General features: G+C 37.2%; 1 protein-coding gene across 21 annotated transcripts; it reads left to right on the top strand.

Annotated features, from left to right (window-relative positions):
• Nucleotides 1–386: 386 nt before the first annotated feature.
• On the top strand, nt 387–18,109 carry rnf170 (ring finger protein 170). 21 transcript variants are annotated; one of them, XM_049464062.1, is made up of 14 exons: nt 387–541; nt 2,185–2,345; nt 3,793–3,868; nt 5,103–5,211; nt 6,815–6,888; nt 7,075–7,206; nt 9,028–15,862; nt 15,917–16,314; nt 16,363–16,486; nt 16,579–16,759; nt 16,816–17,024; nt 17,157–17,289; nt 17,393–17,536; nt 17,633–18,109. In XM_049464062.1, exons 2-7 carry the CDS (start codon nt 2,206–2,208, stop codon nt 9,295–9,297), a joined length of 801 nt encoding a protein of 266 aa, XP_049320019.1. In that variant the 5' UTR covers nt 387–541; nt 2,185–2,205; the 3' UTR covers nt 9,298–15,862; nt 15,917–16,314; nt 16,363–16,486; nt 16,579–16,759; nt 16,816–17,024; nt 17,157–17,289; nt 17,393–17,536; nt 17,633–18,109. The 21 variants fall into 21 exon arrangements, with proteins under 21 accessions (XP_049320019.1, XP_049320127.1, XP_049320104.1 ...); XM_049464170.1 differs by having other exon boundaries at nt 17,393–17,488; XM_049464147.1 differs by having other exon boundaries at nt 17,393–17,440; nt 17,537–18,109.
• Nucleotides 18,110–18,765: the final 656 nt, after the last annotated feature.

Consider the following 18,765-nt stretch of genomic DNA (forward strand, 5'->3'; position numbering starts at 1 on the left):
AAAACCTTTAAACAAATGTCTGAAACGTAATGATGTTCTGTGTCCAGAAAACAAGAACGTTTCCACTATCAGAATTATTTAATTCAAATTTAAATGAATGAACTGTGAGTTTAAAAGCTTTTAAACAAATTTCTGCAGTGCTGAAAAGTGATAATGTTCTGTGTTGAGAAAATACTAAGTTTATTCAGTTTACTAATAAAATGAAGCTTTAAACAATTGGTATTAAAGCATGTAATATTGTTCTGTGTTAAATACAAGTACTTAAGTACTTTTTTTAGTATGGAAATTGTTAAACATTTATAAAATTTATATTTTACTCTCTTGCTCTATAGGAACCTATTCATTTTGGATTCGCCTCTAGACTCTTAACACGCGTCCTCGAGTGGGTGATCTCCCCTGTAGAGGCTCTGTGGCGCGGTAACTCGTCAGCTACGTGATGCGGAAAAGCGGATCCAGCAGAAATGAGTCCGGATTCATGTTTCTCTGGTGAATTAAACCGGTTTAATGAGTCCGCCTGGTGATCGGACTGTGGTGAAGTGATGTAAGTGGTGAACTGGTGTGAGTCAGTGTGGGTTAGGGCTGTGTGAGCTGCTGTTCTGGGGACGGTTTAGGGTTGTTTTGGCCGAGTGCAGCTCTGTGTACCAGAATCACAACACTGACCCTGTTACTGTAACTTACTGCTGTTATTGATGTGATAATTAATGTTATTAATGTGGCTATTAATGTTACTGCTGTTATATTAGAGCAGACATAGTTGTAGAACACGCAGAATCACAACACTGATCCTTTTACTGTATTGCTGTTATTATTGTGATTATTAATTTTATTAATGTGATTATTAGTGATATTAGAGCAGACATAGTTGTAGAACATGCAGAATCACAACACCGATCCTGTTCCCGTACTCCTGTTACTAATGTGATTATTAATGTGATTATTAGTGATATTAGAGCAGTAGTAGTAGTAGTAGACCATGCAGAATCACAACAGTGATCCTGTTACTGTTCTGCTGTTAATGTGATTAATAATGTGGTTACTGTGATTATTAGTGATATTAGAGCAGTAGTAATAGTAGAACATGCATAATCACAACACTGATCCAGTTACTGCTGCTGTTAATGTGATTATTGATGTTATTAATGTGATTGTTAGTGATATTAGAGCAGTAGTAGACCATGCAGAATCACAACAGTGTCCCTGTTACTGTACTGCTGTTAATGTGATTATTAATGTGGTTACTGTGATTATTAGTGATAATAGAACAGTGGTAGTAGTAGAACATGTAGTATCAGAACACTAATCCTTTTATTGCTGTTATTAATGTGCTTGTTAATGTTTCTTTATGTGTAATGTTATTACTGTGATTATTAGTGATATTTGAGCAGTAGTAATAGTAGAACATGCAGAATCACAACATTGACCCTGTTACTGCTGTTATTACTGTGATTATTAATGTTATTACTGTGATCATTAATGTTATTACTGTGATCGTTTATCATTACATCAATGTTGATGTTATGGTTGAATTGGATTTGGTGTTGATTTTGAAAAGGGAATCAACGTTTCAACGTTGAAACAACAGCAGACAATATTTCAACCACATTTTAATGTTAAATTGCAGTTATGTAAATTTAAATTTCAGGGTTTTTTTGTTGGAAAAGAAAAACAAAAATAAATTTGGGTAATTTAATTAATGCAATAGTGAAAAAAGTGACAAATTAATGAAAACCTATGAGAAAAAAATATATTCTGTAATAATGCTTTGGGCAAGTGTTTTATTTTGGTTGTTTTTGGCCAGAACGTACATGATTAGAGAAGTCTTACAATATATATATGCTTTACATATATATTTTTATTAAATGTTGATTTAAAATTAGTACTTCTTTAATTATTATTATTATTTTTTTATATTTTATTTTATTTTTATTTTATTAAAGTTATTATTAAATGTGTTCAATCCCTTTGATGTTATAAAGGCTCGGCAACATTGTAAATGAGGGTCAGGTTGATTGATATAATTTTCTTAGGTGTTAACTTTCAATGAAAGTCAACATAAAACGATTACTTTTAACTAAACGTAAAAATAAATAAATAAAGGAGTTAAAGTTAAGGAAAGTTGAGTCTTGTGTTAAACTATTTTTAATAATTGAATTGTTCCTGATTAGTCTCCCTCTCTCCTCTCAGTGCAGGCTATGAGAAGGTGGAATGGAAGATAACGACTGTTTGGAAGCAAACCGTTTGATTCAGGATGAAGACTCTCTTATCGAAGGCGTCAGTAACCCCGTCCTAGTTGTGGTGATCCTGAGCGTGGCGTTTCTGGGTGCTCTGGCCACACTGCTCTGCAGGTGAACACCACACAATGCCCTACATTCACTCGCCCGTCTGACTGGCCTATTTACACTCAGATAAGTGGAGAAAGAGTGTTTAAAATATGTGTGTAGTGATTCTAATATGGGGTACAGGGTTTTCTCTCTTCAGAGAGCCTCTCGTCTGTCATGTTTTGTGGAAACCATAGACTGTGTATAGCTGGACAGAGCATCGTCTCTCAAAAGTGAAGCCCCCACAGGTTGGGCGCCCCCTGCTGTTCGGCTGCAGAAAGCTGTGTAACCCCACCCATCCCCATAGGTTTCAATGGCAAAACAGACAACTTTCAATCACGTTTTTTTTCTAATATACTGTAATTCTACCTCCATTATTTAAATGCAACAGCTAGTGTAACCTCTGCTTATATTGTACAATTTTTATATTCCCACAAAATTTGTTTTTTAAAACGTTATTCAGCTCTATTCAAAAAGGTGTGGTTATTGTAAAAGGGCTGGTTATGGGCAGAACCAATAACAGACCGTCAGCTCCGCTCCGCAGCCTGTGACCTCGAGGCAGCCCTCAGGGGCGGGATTATTCTAATGAGTAGGCAGTCTCTCCACAGTCCTCCCTCCTCTGGTCTCTACTGCGCAGACTCGGGTATCAGGATCGCCAACATGGCGGAAGATTTTGGCTTCATTTTCATTTAATGAATGGGAACGGCGACTCGGCGTCCATCTTTTTTACAGTCTCTGGTGGAAACCAAATACAGGGATGAAATCTGGACATCGAATCACTCCTGCTGAGTGTGAAGTTAATCTGGCATCACACTTGCATTGCTACACAATTTTCCTGTGATTGTGTGGCCAATTAATTAATAAAAAATGCTTGGTTTATCCACCTTAAGTTCTGGGTTTGTGGTTCTTAAAGGATTTGAATAAAATATTAATTCTTTTTGAGTTATTCCAAAATAATTTAGTAGGTTTTATTTTTAAGACTGAAGAAAGGAATACTATTTTGGTATAATATTTATTTCTTGTTTGCAGAATTAGAGTGATTTAATTTGTTTATTTAAAGGTAAAACTTTATGTGTACTTTATATGCATTTTATCCTTGGGGAAATGAATCGTTTGATTGATTCTAACTTAATTATAAATATAAGTAAAAAATAAATATATATTCAGGTGTAACAAATTAGAGTCATATTTTGGTTGGTTTAAATCTAAATAAACTATGATGACCTTTATGAATCTATATGAACAGAAAGTCTGTCAACTGTCATGTTTTGTGGAAACTAAATACAAGAGAACACGACAGAGCACACTACTAGAACACAGCGGTAAAAATAAAGGATCGGAACTGAATCTTCCAAACTTCCAGGTCAAAAAAAGAGTTGTGTTACATGAAAACAAGTACAAGTTGTGCCTGAAATGTATTTATTTATTAAGAAAACAGTGTTAATAATTAAATCTCTCTCTGTGTTTGTGTCAGAAATGAGCATCAGCGGATCCACCCAGAGAATCAGGAGCATGTTCGAGCTGTTCGACAGCAACTTCAGACAGAACAGGTCAGAAATAAAACTCTTATTAACTCATCAGGATCTGTACAGTTCCATCTCTGTCTAGGTTCTGCACTTTTGTTGGTCACGCACTCATTCATTTATCTGATTAGTTTAATTAGATTTTTTTTTTCCATCAATTATTTATTAATCCGGTGTAAATGGACTTTTGATGTAGTAAAACATGTGGAGCTACTTTTAGCTGAATAATGGGGAAAAAAGCGATTTATCAGGGCAAATTATGCCTCATGTCACCCAGTCCAAAGGTTGTTTGGACAAACTGTTAAAATTTCTGGATCTCAGAACGCTGTGGGAGAATGGAGATATGGTATTCATCAAAGATAAGTCATGTTGTTATGTTTTACTAAACCAAAAAAACATTTTATACCGGAGTTCTCCTTTAATTTTATGCAAAATACTATGCAAAACTCAGTTTTCCAAATTAGTCTCGACTGCCCCTAAAAACACTACAGGTGAATCAGTTGAAAGAGTTTCGTGTCAGGAATCATTTGCTTCTATGAGCCGTTTGGATGCTCCTCCCTTATTGTGACGTCACTAAAAAAGGAAACCTGCATATAACCACCCTGGCTCCACCCCTTACCCATCATCCCCCATCAGAGCCCCACTCAACTATATCAGTTGAAGAAATGCCATTTCGGTCTGCTGTATGAGAATCTCAGACAGTACACTTCAGGATTAGCCAGCAGACTTTGTCTGAGGGAGGGATCTGTACCTACTGTCTGTGCCAAGTGTGCAGCTTTTTTATAGAAGCACAGAAGTGTTGTGTTTCTGTAATCACAGTTAAGCACGAACTAACTTATGTTTGCCATTAAGCACAATATAATGCTAACTTGTGTTAAACACTCAGCATAAAAATTGCGCAGCTAGCAAAAGCTTATTTGCATAAAAGTGAGAATAGAGCTGGTGAGATCTCTTTCATCTGAAAGTGATTTTGTGTAAAGAACTTCATGAACATGTTTTATGTAGAACATAGTCCTATTCTAACTTGTGTAAAAAGAGGTATAATGTATATATGTCCCCTTTAATTATTGCAAACCTGTCCATTGGCTATTTAATTGCAAACACATATTGTAAAGGTGGGATTTGTAGCTTTGTAGCAGTTACTGTAGCTCATATGTTACAGCACAAATTTCAAAGTTACAAAGTTCCCAGCATAGAAGTGCACTGATGATATAGGAGTTTCATGAAAAGATGTACAAAAATAACACATTTCGTTTCTCAGGACACATCATCCGAGTCGAGGCATCAGTACTACTCAGACATGTCCTGTCCAGTGTGTCTGCAGCAGGCTGTACTGCCAGTGGAGACTAACTGCGGCCATCTCTTCTGTGGTAAGGAGAAGTTCCACCTAGATTACACACTAAAGTTGTTGCTGTATATGATATGGGAAAATCTGTAAAATATTCACTTATAAAACTCAGAAAAAAGGCCAGGGTTCATAAAGATAAACTGAAAAAAGTGAAATAACCATGTCATTGATTTAGAGTGCATTTTTATGTTAGTCTAATAAAAATTATGATCAAACCTATTTTTTTTTAGTTTGCTTAAAAGTAAATCCATTCTCTATTGAAACTGCTCAAAATAAATAATTTGACCCAAATAATATTTTTACTTAATGCCAGAGGTCATTAAATCACATCAGATCAGTTTTTCTCACACTCTTCTCATTGGTTCATGTCACCACAATTTGCATATAGGGCGTGACCTCCCTCACCATCATTGTGAAGTCGATCCCCTGTCCGGCCTTAGTGTTGTAGGCTGTAAGAGCAAGTTGCTGCAGTGTTCACACATGCATTGCCACACAATTATCCTGTGATTGAGTGGCCAATAAAGGAATGAAAGCGTGCTTGGTTTATCCACCTTAAGTTCTGGGTTTGTGGTTCTCAAAGGATTTGAGAACAAGAGGAACAAGAGGATTTTTTAATAATGCTTTCTTATGAAAAACTATATTTTACGCAGCATTAATAACACCTGACTCAAGTTTGGTTTATAAATGTTTGTTGGTCAGTTTCCCGGACAGGGATTCAGAACGGTCTTGGGCAACACAACATTTTGAATAGCGTTTTTTTCATTGAAAGGAAAATTTTGTCTAAAATTAGGCATAATCCTTCATGCTCAGAAAGAGGTTATTTAGCATTATGAATGCTGGCTTTCAGTAAAGTGTCAAAAGGGCAAAATTTCTGTTCTACTGCAAAAAATATCTATTGGCAAAAACTAAACAAACTGTATGTAAACTGAGATGAGTATGCTTATATTAAGCCAATAAATATGCCAATGGGGTAAGCTCATTTTTCTTAGTAAGATTCTTAAAATAAGCTATAATCGTAAAGTCTTAAAATGAGTAAAGTAAGACTTAAATCAAGAAAAATCACTGGTTGTATTTGTTTAATTTGCACACAAGAATCAGAATAACTTGACTGGTGGCTTTTTTAGTGAGACTGATTAAGATAATTATTCCTGAAATAAACAAAATAAAGTGCATTAGTCAGTCACCAATTGTGCTCGTTCTCCTACTTAAAAAGATGAGAGAGGCCTGTAATTGACATTATAGGCAGACCTCAACTATGAGACACAAAATGAGAAGAAGAAAAAAAAGTTACAGGTCTGTGAAAGCCACCATTATTTGCAAATAAATTCTTAAAAAATCAGACAATGTGATTTCTCTGATTTTTTTCTTCTTATTTTGTCTCTCATAGTTGAGGTCTACCTATGAGGTCAATTACAGACCTCTCTCATCTTTTTAAGTGGCAGAACTTGCACAATTGGTGACTAAATAAATACTTGTTTTCCCCACTGTAATCTTACTAAGTAAAACAAAAATAATCAGAGAAAAAAGTAAGAAATTAGATTAGGTTTAGTTTTTTGCAGTGGTATGGAGACATAACAATATTTTAACCTTCTGCTAGACTCACTGCTCTTATTCTGGCTCCACAGGTTCTTGTATTATTGCATACTGGCGTTACGGCACTTGGCTCGGAGCCATAAGCTGTCCCATCTGTAGACAAATGGTAAGAGAAATAATCTCTATAATTAATAAACTCACTCTCTTGCTCAACATCAACAAATCTGTACTTATGAAATAATTACCGAAAGGATTAATGCTGATGCTAATCTCGGGTAAGATGTTAGATAACCCCAAAAGGCCGTTGTTTCCAGTGTCCTGGTGTGACCTGTATCTTCTGTGCTCCTGCCAGGTGACCCTGCTGTTCCCGCTTTTCCAAGACACGGGACAGAGCGCGCAGACGCAGGACGGACAGATAGACCCAGCGCTTATTCTGGGTGATGTTAATGACTACAACCGCAGGTTCTCAGGACAGCCCAGATCTGTGAGTCTACTGGACTACACTAATGTTTGTTGACGTGAAACAGAAACTTATTATGAACTTTCAATGTCAGTCAATTTAAATTACACTAAATTGGCAAAAGTATTTTCTCACCTGTATTGTGTTTGGTTATGTATGTTTTGGATGGAGCTGCTCAGCCATGGAAACTCTCCATTTCACGAGTATCTCTACACTCTACTCATCAACCCAACAGTAGTAATCAAGTAAATCTAGATATTAGTTTAGCCATTGGTGACCAAGAGCTCAGCAATAAACTACATGAAATTCAACCTTTGTTAAGACGGACAACCTTCACACACAACTCAAGATCAGATCGGACATTTTACACAAGATGCTGTATAGGCCGCTCAAAAATAACACATGTACACCTTTTATCAAACACTGAAATACCATCTTGTCAATTGTGTAACACACCACTAACTCTGAAACACATTCTCATTGACTGTCCAGCCCATAACGATATAAGAAAATTTTACTATCAAGAAAATAACATGAAGGACCTTTTTGGGAAAAAAAAAACCCACCAGGGAAGATTTTAAAGTTTTTATCGGATCTTAATCTTAAACATCAAATTTGACACATATGTAGAGGCTTATGTAATCTTTGAATCAACTGTACTATACCTACACATATAAAACCAAGTGTATGCCACAAATAGCCTAATTTTGTGCTGGAGTGGCAATAAAACCCCAACAACCAACCAACCAGCCATTGGTGGAACAGAAGAGGCAAGTATGGAAAGAGAGGGAGTTCCGTAGTTGGGAAGCGAGCCTGGAGAAAGCCTGATCACCACAACTACAGTTTGGATGATGGTTCTTTTAGAAGGCCAGCTGTAGAAAATCTGAGAGAGTGGGAAGGTTTGTAGTGAAAGAGGTGCCAGGTTATTAAAAGGAGAACTCTGGTGTAAAATGGACTTTTGTTGTATTAAAACATGAGAATAAGTTCTTAGCTTTGATGAATAGCACACCTCCGTTCTCCTACAGCATTAATTGATCCAGAAATTTTAACAGTTTGTCCAAATACCCTTCAGACTGGGTGAAACGGGGCATAATTTGCCCTGATAAATCGCTTTTTTCACTGTTATCCAGCTCAAAGTAGCTCCACACCTCCTTGCTAGAATTTAGAGAGCCCTGACATTTAAAATGAGGCATTAATAACTTAAAAAGTGCACAAGAAGCTTATTAAAATCACTGTTTACATTATATAATGCTAGCTTCGGCTCCGAGCGCCACCATTACTCCTGGTGCCGGCTGCTACGCTATATACTGTACATAGCAAAGAATAGCAATAGTGCTAGGAGTAATGGCGGCGCTCAGAGCTGAATCTTGCGTAAAACAGTGTTTTTTAATAAGTTATTAATGCCTTGTTTTAAATATGAGGGCTCTCTGGATTCTAGCAAAGAGGTGTGGAGCTACTTTGAGCTAGATAACGGTGGAAAAAGCGATTTATCAGGAAAAAATATTCCCCGTGTCACCCAGTCTGAAGGGTGTTTGGACAAACTGTTAACATTTCTGGATCTCGGAACACTGTGGGAGAATGGAGGTGAGCTGTTCATCAAAGGTAAGTACTTTTTATCATGTTTTACTACAAAAAAAGTCCATTTTACACCAGAGTTCTCCTTTACAGGCGTTAATGGTGAGCAGTAGGATCTTAAATATGCGTCCAAGGAGGAATACAGTATATATAAATATAATGAAGAGAAGATGTCCAAGCACTGATCCCTGTGGGACTCCTTGTGTAAGGTGGAGGGGGTATAAAGAGAATTGTATTGAAGCATGTAGTAACCACCTCGTGTCCCCGCAGCTCCTGGACCGTCTGCGGGACGTCCCGACGCTCCTACGCCACGCCTTCAGGGAGATGTTTTCAGTGGGAGGTCTGTTCTGGATGTTCCGGATCCGTATCATCCTGTGCCTGGTGGGGGCGCTCACATACCTGGCATCTCCGCTGGACTTCATCCCCGAGGCTCTCTTCGGCCTGCTGGGCTTCATGGACGACTTCTTCGTCATCCTCCTCCTCTTCATCTACATCTCCATCATGTACCGGGAGGTGGTGACGCAGAGACTGGTCGGATGAACCCGGGCTGAACCTTAGCTCATATTAATCCACCTACATTCAGTTTAGAAACAGTAGGTTCAGATACAGAAGGGTCTAGGAGAATTACAGGTTTTATAAGGGGGCTGTACGGGTGTGTGTGCGTGTCTGTGTGTGTGTGTGTGTGTGTGTGTGTATGTGTATGTGTGGGGTTGTGAATTTCTTTGGTTGAGTGTGTGTGTGCTGTCCCATGTTATCAATATTGCAATTAAAGGAGTACTTTAAATTAAAGCTACTTTTCAACCTGATCTCTGTCTGCATCTGTAAGGTATACCGTATCTTTCAGACTATAAGGTGCACCAGATTATAAGGCGCACTATCAGTGAACAGTCTTTTTTTGGTCAATTTTCTTACTTAAGGCACACTGTATTAAAAGGTGCATTAAGCACCACTGGAAGGCTCCTGACTACGGTAGCCTGTTGTGCCAATTTCAGCACCCCCGCTAGGAAAAGCCCCCCCTCTCGGGAGTGCGCACTCACTGTCTTAGAAATACGCCCCCAAAAAAAGATGAGGTTCTTAGCTACGCTGACTCAAAAGAGACGATAAAAAAGAAACGTGTCACCTGCACCCTATACTGAGAGAGGGTGCTTTTCCTGGCGGGGGTGCTGTTTTCACAGTACAGCTGTTGAGCCAAAAACAGCCTCCCCGCCAGGAAAAGCACCCTCTCTCAGGAGAGAGTTCAGGTGACACGTTTCATTTTTTATTACCTCTTATGAGTCATTGTAGCTTAGAACATCATCTTTTTATGGCGTGTACCATAATCGTATCGTACGCAATAATATCGCCAACATTTTTTAATATCTTGAATGATATTATACCTTGAAATATTGTTACATATCAACCACCCTTAATTATCACATCAGGGTACTACGTTTTTGCTGTTTTTAGCAACAAAAAAAAAAAAAAATCACACTGTTCTCATTTCCCATTATATATCTACTAAAGACAGATTGTATCTGTCCAATATCATTCATTGCATCATATATATTGACATGATAGTCTTTTCTTTCTAACACCTTCTGTATTCTGTATTGTTGCAGGATATTAGGTTTCTAATTTATTTTGTAAAATGAAATATTTCAGCCATTTATTCACTATAGACTTTCAGCAACTGTCCAATAGGGCTTCTGTTATAAGACAGTTTTTCAAAATGATACTGAAACATACAGTGCAGATGCAGCACACTGCAAAAATGTAAATGTTAGCAAGTTAAATCCTCTTAAATCTAAGTAAAATATCTGACTTTTCTCATTTTTGCATTGTTGTCAGAATTGTATAGAAATATCTTATGGATTTCTATCCTATTTCTCCGTGTTTAAAGTAATTTGCAGCTGTCTTATTCCTTCGGCTTGTTTAAAGCATTATTTTATAAAAAAAACTACATTTTCTGAATTAAGCTAACTAATCTGCAAAACTAATAAGACACTTTTAAAAGACTGAAGCTGAAAAACACATACAGGGAAGTTAGAAATAAATTAGTAATATTGTATTATAGTATTAAAATAAGAAATAAGCAATATTTAGACTACATTTTGGAGGATTTCTCTCGATAACATCTTTTTTTGCAGTGCATCTAGAGATTTGGTTGAGAACAAGCTGAATGAATGAAGTATTCCTTTAAATAGCTGATCTTCTGTTCTCATAATACAGCATAAGTATTTTCATTTAAAGCTGTTTTTTATTCTCCATATCAACAGATAAAACACTTGACAGCTTGTTGTCGGTTTTCATATTTTGGCTGCGAAAAATTATCTACATCCAGTTTTGGCTCGGATAAGGGATATTTATTCTTCTCTGCATTTGGAAGGAGATCATGTTCAGTATACAGTATATATGGTTTGTAATCATAAGGAGCTGAGCTGAGCCTCTGCAGACAAGCTGTAGGAATATGCTGGGTTTAAAGTAATTGAATTGTGCTGCGTTCACATTATTATCTGGCTGAAGTGACTCTAATAATTTTTTAATATTATTAGAAAATATTTTTTTACTAAAAGCTCCACTAGGTAGGATTGAGATTTTGTGCTCGCGGGCTCCCCCTACAGTTGCAGAGTGTAATAAATGTTTCAGGCGGATTAGTTTCTCTTTCTCGTTTTCTAGCTTTCACAGACATATTCTGTCTCTTTCCAGCTTCTACCAGAGTGTATGTATGTTAGTTTGTAAAGAATGAACCAGTAGTCCTTGTAGAACTGTTAGAACTAAAGGTCGGAAAGCAGGTCGCAGTTCTCGCGAGTGTTGGTCGCGGCCGTCTCGGAAAACTTACAGAGTCTGGTTTGAGCTCAGAGGAGCTCCGGCACAGACACCCAAGGAATCAAGGAAAATCAAGGAAATCCTAACTAGTGCTGCTTTAATGTGACACAGATCAGATTTTTTCAGGGCTGTGCAGACGTGTTCACTTTAATTTCGTATCAGATTTGTGGGTATCTGACAGAATTGTGAATGCTCAGATTGAATTTCATGCATTTTTTCTCTCTTATCCCAGCAACATTTGCTGTCGACATCACCCAGAACTGCTGTTTTTTTTATTTTATTTCTAATTTTTATCCCATTTTCTCCCCCAATTTACAAGGCCAATTACCCAAATCACTCATTAGTACTCACCCTAACACTAGTGATGCCCAACGACAGGAGGGTAAAGACTAGCACATGCCTCCTCCGACACATGTGACGCCACCACCTCTTTTTGCGCAGCATCACAGCGCACTCGGAGGAAAGCGCAGCGACTCAGTTCCAATTCATCAGCTCACAGGGGCTCCGGCAGCTAATGGTAAGCTGCATGACCGGGATTCGAACCGGCGATCTCCCGATCATAGTAACAGCGCTTATTCAGCAGGACCACTCTAAACCCCACCTAGAACTGCTGTTTTGAAGAATTCTAACTCCGTGCCAGAATCTGACTTCACTGTGTGTGCTTAACAGATTACATTCACAATTCCTGTTGCTGTTTCTCTGTATGAGTAACTATTAATATTAACAGAATATTGCTTATAAAGGGAGTCAGATTCTGGTGGGGGGGTGGATTATGGCACGACACCGGCAGCCTGGCAAAACAGCAGAGATGACGTGCAAAACATACAATTAAGTATGTTATACATTAAGTGTTATTTAATTTCACTTACAGACCAGCATGCTCAGCTAACCCCTATGGACGGTGGACGGTGTGTTACTGCAGTTATTGCATAAGTTTCCGAAAGGGCGATACTAGGCAATCAGTGTGGGCGGTGCTTTGTTGTCAGGGGTGCACAGAGATGCTTAGGTGTTCTTTACAATAATAATGTGGTTGTATGTGTCTCTAATTGGTGTGGTGCGGTGGATAACACCACCGCCTGCCAGTAAGCTACCATGTGGGAGATTGCGGTTCAATTCCAGGTCTGGGTGATTGAATGCTGTGCTATACCAATAAGAAAGAGTCTTTGGGCAATTTTAAGTCATTTTGGATAAGAGCATCAACTAAATGCTGTAACTGTAAATGTAATGTAATGTCTGATCACCCATAAATCTTTGTGATCAGTTCGAGAGATCAGATAACGAAACATCTTCAAGACACACTACACCCCAGTTACACCTGTATTTTTTTTACTGGACGTTTATAGTCAGATCACCCAGAATGCATGTTAATCTTAGGGTCTTACGTTTATGAACATAACAGTCAAGGTATACATATCCAATATAAGTTTAAAAAAAAAAAAACTCACTTGTAAAGTGTGTAATGTGAACGTAGCCATTAAGGGTAAAGGAGTGAATAACAAAAATAAATAAGAAAGGAGATTGTCTTAAAAGAAGAGCTACATATGTTCATATTGGGGCGAAAAACAATATATGAGCACAGAGAACAGAAAAAAAAGTTAATCATTGTGTGTGAGGTACAGTATCAGTCAAAATTGTGGACACATCTCATTCAATGTGTTTTCTTTCTTTATAGTTTTTTTTTACATTGTATATTTAATATTTAAGACTATATTAAAGCTATACAGGAGCACATGCTGAATTATGTTGTAAACAAAAAGTGTAAAACAATCTAGAATATGTTTTTTATACTTAGATTCTTCTATAAGCAGCACATTTATTTTTAAGGGCAGATCTGCACACTCTTGGTATTTTAATCTCAGTGTCTTCATGAGGGAGAGTCACCTGGAATAGTTTTCTCAGAGTCTTGAAAGAAGGAGTTCCTGGAGGTGCTGAACAATAGCTGCTGCGTTTCCTTCCAAATCACCTCAAAATCACCATCTCAGTTCATCAGGTTTAGATCAGGGGATTTATGTGGAGGACAAACACGTTATGATACCATAGCAACGCCGTAGCAACCACCTAGCAACTGCTTAGCAACTCCTTAGCAACCACCTAGCAACTGCTTAGCAACATCATAGCAACCACCACAGACACAATAGCAACACCTTAGCAACCACCTAGCAACCGCTTAACAACACCTTAGCAACCACCACAGACACCATAGCAACACCTTAGCAACCGCTTAACAACACCTTAGCAACCACCACAGACCCCATAGCAAACGCCAAGCAACCACTATAGCAAAAAATGGGAGCCATTTTAGCTGGAAATGCACTTTTCTAGTTTACTACGTAATTCCATATGTATCCCTTAATTGTTTTAATGTCTTTAGTATTAATCTACAGTATAGAAAATAAATTAAATAAAGAAATAAAGGAAAACACTGAATGAGAAGGTGTGACCAGACATTTGACTGGTACTGTAAATAAATGAATAATTGAACAATCTTCCAGATCTGTGAGAAGCTGTGAGCTAATATAATGTTGTTATATATATATTTTTTTTGTTGGCTGAACAGAAAACAGAAACTGAACAGAAAAAGGGCTGGTTTTATTTTGGCTCTGGCTAAAAAATCCGGAAACAAGTTATTCCATCATAAAGAAATGCTAGTCGAAGCGATGGTGCAGAATGTAGCTAGATAATATAAATATAATCAGTTTCATGTTTACAAGGGTTTTGGTATATTTCTTCCCTCAGAAAAGAGAGAAAATGCAACCAAACTTATTCTCACAATTCGCAACGTAGCTGACGCTAGCTAGCTAACCTTGTTGCACTATTGGCTATATGCTAAGTTAAAACAAAGAATGTCTTTATTTGTGTTTTTTTTTTTTGGATGAAATGTTTAATTACTTTATATTTATGGTATAATTTATCTAGCAGTTAGTTTCCTGCTTTATGTGTTTTTTTATTTACTTTGAGCTACTAGCTAGCATAGCAGGAACAACTATTAGCTATTAGCTTAGCTAAGATAAGTAACAGGCTAGCTAACTAGCTGTTGAGGTGTGATTGTAAATCATATTTTTCTCACTATAAGGTGCACCGGATTATAAGGTGCATTATGCGATTCTAGTAAGTCGCAATAAATGGAAAGAATGTTTTAATTACAATTTTATTACCAAGCTATTGCTTTAAGCTGAATTGTAGGCGTAAAGTAAAACATTAACTCTCCTGTTATGGTCATTTGTCAGGAACAGCAACAGTGTTCCCGGGTCATATTTAATTATCTAAAAGATGTCTGAAACCCCCCAAAAAATCCTAACAAGCTGTGTGAATATTTAATTACTAACTCCATTACTAATTATTCTATCAATATGTAGTGCAATGGTGTTCCTTACCTCTAACAGGTAATGGTTCAAATAGAATAGTTCACTCGTTTTTTATTAAAAAATACATATTCAAACAAGTTTTACAACTTTATTACTTTTGAAAAACCGACATATAAAACACAATAGTTTTACATAATATTGAAACTATACACTGCAGTTTTGTTGTAGATTTTGTTTGGGGGGGACATTCAACTAACATTCAACTACATCTCTATTAAATGCAAATGAACTAAAAGGTGAAAGTAAATGATTCTCTATTGAATACAACCCTACATTCAACTCTAACCCAAACGCTTATCTTAATATTTTAGGATTGGGTTTAGGGTTAGATTTTATGGTTGATTAAGGGTTAAGGTTAGGGTTAGGTGTAGGGTTAGATTTTATGGTTGATTAAAGGTTAAGATTAGGGTTAGGTGTAGGGTTAGATTTTATGGTTGATTAAGGGTTAAGGTTAGGGTTAGGTGTAGGGTTTGATTTTATGGTTGATTAAGGGTTAAGGTTAGGGTTGGTTGTAGGGTTTGATTTTATGGTTGATTAAGGGTTAGGGTTAGGTGTATGGTTTGATTGTAGGGTTGATTAAGGGTTAAGGTTAGGGTTAGGTGTATGGTTTGATTGTAGGGTTGATTAAGGGTTAAGGTTAGGGTTAGGTGTAGGGTTTGATTTTCTGGTTGATTAAGGGTTAAGGTTAGGGTTAGGTGTAGGGTTAGATTTTATGGTTGATTAAGGGTTAAGGTTAGGGTTAGGTGTAGGGTTTGATTTTATGGTTGATTAAGGGTTAAGGTTAGGGTTAGGTGTAGGGTTAGATTTTATGGTTGATTAAAGGTTAAGATTAGGGTTAGGTGTAGGGTTAGATTTTATGGTTGATTAAGGGTTAAGGTTAGGGTTAGGTGTAGGGTTTGATTTTATGGTTGATTAAGGGTTAAGGTTAGGGTTAGGTGTAGGGTTTGATTTTATGGTTGATTAAGGGTTAAGGTTAGGTTTAGAGTTAGGTGTAGGGTTATATTTTATGGTTGATTAAGGGTTAAGGTTAGGGTTAGGTGTAGGGTTTGATTTTCTGGTTAATTAAGGGTTAAGGTTAGGGTTAGGTGTAGGGTTTGATTTTATGGTTGGTTAAGGGCTAAGGTTAGGGTTGGGTGTAGGGTTAGATTTTATGGTTGAGTAAGGGTTAAGGTTAGGGTTAGGTGTAGGGTTTGATTTTATGGTTGATTAAGGGTTAGGGTTAGGTGTGGGGTTTGATTTTATGGTTGATTAAGGGTTAAGGTTAGGGTTGGTTGTAGGGTTTGATTTTATGGTTGATTAAGGGTTAAGGTTAGGGTTAGGTGTATGGTTAGATTTTATGGTTGATTAAGGGTTAAGGTTAGGGTTAGGTGTATGGTTAGATTTTAGGGTTGATTAAGGGTTAGGGTTAGGGTTAGGTGTAGGGTTATATTTTAAGGTTGATTAAGGGTTAAGGTTAGGGTTAGGTGTAGGGTTAGATTTTCTGGTTGATTAAGGGTTAAGGTTAGGGTTAGGTGTAGGGTTATATTTTAGGGTTGATTAAGGGTTAAGGTTAGGGTTAGGTGTAGGGTTTGATGTTATGGTTGATTAAGGGTTAAGGTTAGGGTTAGGTGTAGGGTTATATTTTAGGGTTAAGGGTTAGGGTTAGGGTTAGGTGTAGGGTTTGATTTTCTGGTTAATTAAGGGTTAAGGTTAGGGTTAGGTGTAGGGTTTGATTTTATGGTTGATTAAGGGTTAAGGTTAGGGTTAGGTGTAGGGTTTGATTTTCTGGTTAATTAAGGGTTAATGTTAGGGTTAGGTGTAGGGTTTGATTTTATGGTTGATTAAGGGTTAAGGTTAGGGTTAGGGTTAGGGTTAGGTTAGGGTTAGGGTTAGGTTAGGTTAGGGTTAGGTTAGGGTTAGGGTTAGGTGTAGGGTTATATTTTATGGTTGATTAAGGGCTAAGGTTAGGGTTGGGTGTAGGGTTAGATTTTATGGTTGAGTAAGGGTTAAGGTTAGGGTTAGGTGTAGGGTTTGATTTTATGGTTGATTAAGGGTTAAGGTTAGGGTTGGTTGTAGGGTTTGATTTTATGGTTGATTAAGGGTTAAGGTTAGGGTTAGGTGTAGGGTTATATTTTATGGTTGATTAAGGGTTAAGGTTAGGGTTAGGTGTAGGGTTTGATTTTCTGGTTAATTAAGGGTGAATGTTAGGGTTAGGTGTAGGGTTTGATTTTATGGTTGATTAAGGGTTAGGGTTAGGTGTAGGGTTATATTTTATGGTTGATTAAGGGCTAAGGTTAGGGTTGGGTGTAGGGTTTGATTTTATGGTTGATTAAGGGTTAGGGTTAGGTGTATGATTTGATTGTAGGGTTGATTAAGGGTTAAGGTTTAAGGTTAGGGTTAGGTGTAGGGTTTGATTGTAGGGTTGATTAAGGTTTAAGGTTAGGGTTAGGTGTAGGGTTTGATTTTATGGTTGATTAAGGGTTAAGGTTAGGGTTAGGTGTAGGGTTAGATTTTAGGGTTGATTAAGGGTTAAGGTTAGGGTTAGGTGTAGGGTTAGATTTTAGGGTTGATTAAGGGTTAAGGTTAGGGTTGGGTGTAGGGTTAGATTTTATGGTTGATTAAGGGTTAAGGTTAGGGTTGGGTGTAGGGTTAGATTTTATGGTTGATTAAGGGTTAAGGATAGAGTTAGGTGTAGGGTTAGATTTTAGGGTTTATTAAGGGTTAAGGTTAGGGTTAGGTGTAGGGTTAGGTTTTATTTTAAACCATTTACATTCAACATAGGGTTGAGTTAAATTTAATGAACATTCAATTCAAGCTGAATGTCAGTTTTGAGCATCAACAAGGCATTAAAATGGACCATCCAAGTAAAGTGTTACCTTATTATTATTATTATTATTATTATTATTATTATTATTATTATTTGTATTATTATTAAGGTAGAATAAGTTAGGTTGCATTCAGCTCTCGTCTCTCTAAAGTTGTAATAGGCTTGTATTTGTTGTTCATTTGTCCGGCTTGGTTTCTTTTGCTGCCTCCCGAACAGCATTACGATGTTAATCATGCTGCATTTCTCACTTTGGGAAGCTGTGAAGCGCATGGAGCTGTGGATCTTTTGCACAACATGTCGTGCCTTGTCTTGGAGACAACAATAGGATTGTGAACTTGAACGAATTGAATTACAAATAAAGTATCTGAAACAATCATCTTCTGTTTTTTTCTCTTTCTGTTGTAATAAGGTAAATTATGATGAAATTACACTGAGATGCCAAAAGCCATGGGACTGTTTTCATGTGCCATGACTTTTGCCATCTCCCATGGAGTCTAGAGGAGTTTGGTAAGTTATGCAAATAAACTGTCTCATGAGGTTTCTAGCATGCTTATAAATGAACAAATAGAGTACCAGTCAAACAGTGTGCTCTGCTCAAGTTTGGACACACCTCCAGACTGTGGAGGAACACATAAGGAATCATGTAGTAGCTTAAAAGTGTTAAACAAACCAAAATACTTTAGGAGCTCTTATCTGGGTGCTGTTAACTTGTGGTTTCTGAGGCTGGACACTCTGATGAACTCCTGTACAACAGAGGAAACTCTTGCTCTTCCTTTCCTAAGGTGGTCCTGATGAGGACCAGTTTCATCATAATGTTTCTGATGGTCTTTGTGACTGCACTTAAGGATATATACCTGTATACCTGTAACTCTACCTCTTCACTACTTTACAACTGATGCTCTCAAACACTTTATTAAAAGACAAGAAATTCAGGTAATTAACTCTTGATGAGTTCAGCACAGCTGTTAACTGAATATGAATATGAAACATATTCTGGTTGGTTTAACAGTCTTTTGTTAATTAAATAGTTTC

Source organism: Astyanax mexicanus, chromosome 1, assembly GCF_023375975.1.
Source record: "Astyanax mexicanus isolate ESR-SI-001 chromosome 1, AstMex3_surface, whole genome shotgun sequence".
Lineage (NCBI taxonomy): Eukaryota > Metazoa > Chordata > Actinopteri > Characiformes > Acestrorhamphidae > Astyanax > Astyanax mexicanus.

Coding starts and splice junctions, on each gene's coding strand:
- rnf170 (XM_049464407.1), top strand. CDS start 2,206: ATGGAAGATAACGACTGTTTGGAAGCAAACCGTTTGATTCAGGATGAA. Junction 6,889..7,074: donor GTCCCATCTGTAGACAAATG/GTAAGAGAAATA, acceptor TGCTCCTGCCAG/GTGACCCTGCTGTTCCCGCT. Junction 7,207..9,027: donor TCTCAGGACAGCCCAGATCT/GTGAGTCTACTG, acceptor GTGTCCCCGCAG/CTCCTGGACCGTCTGCGGGA.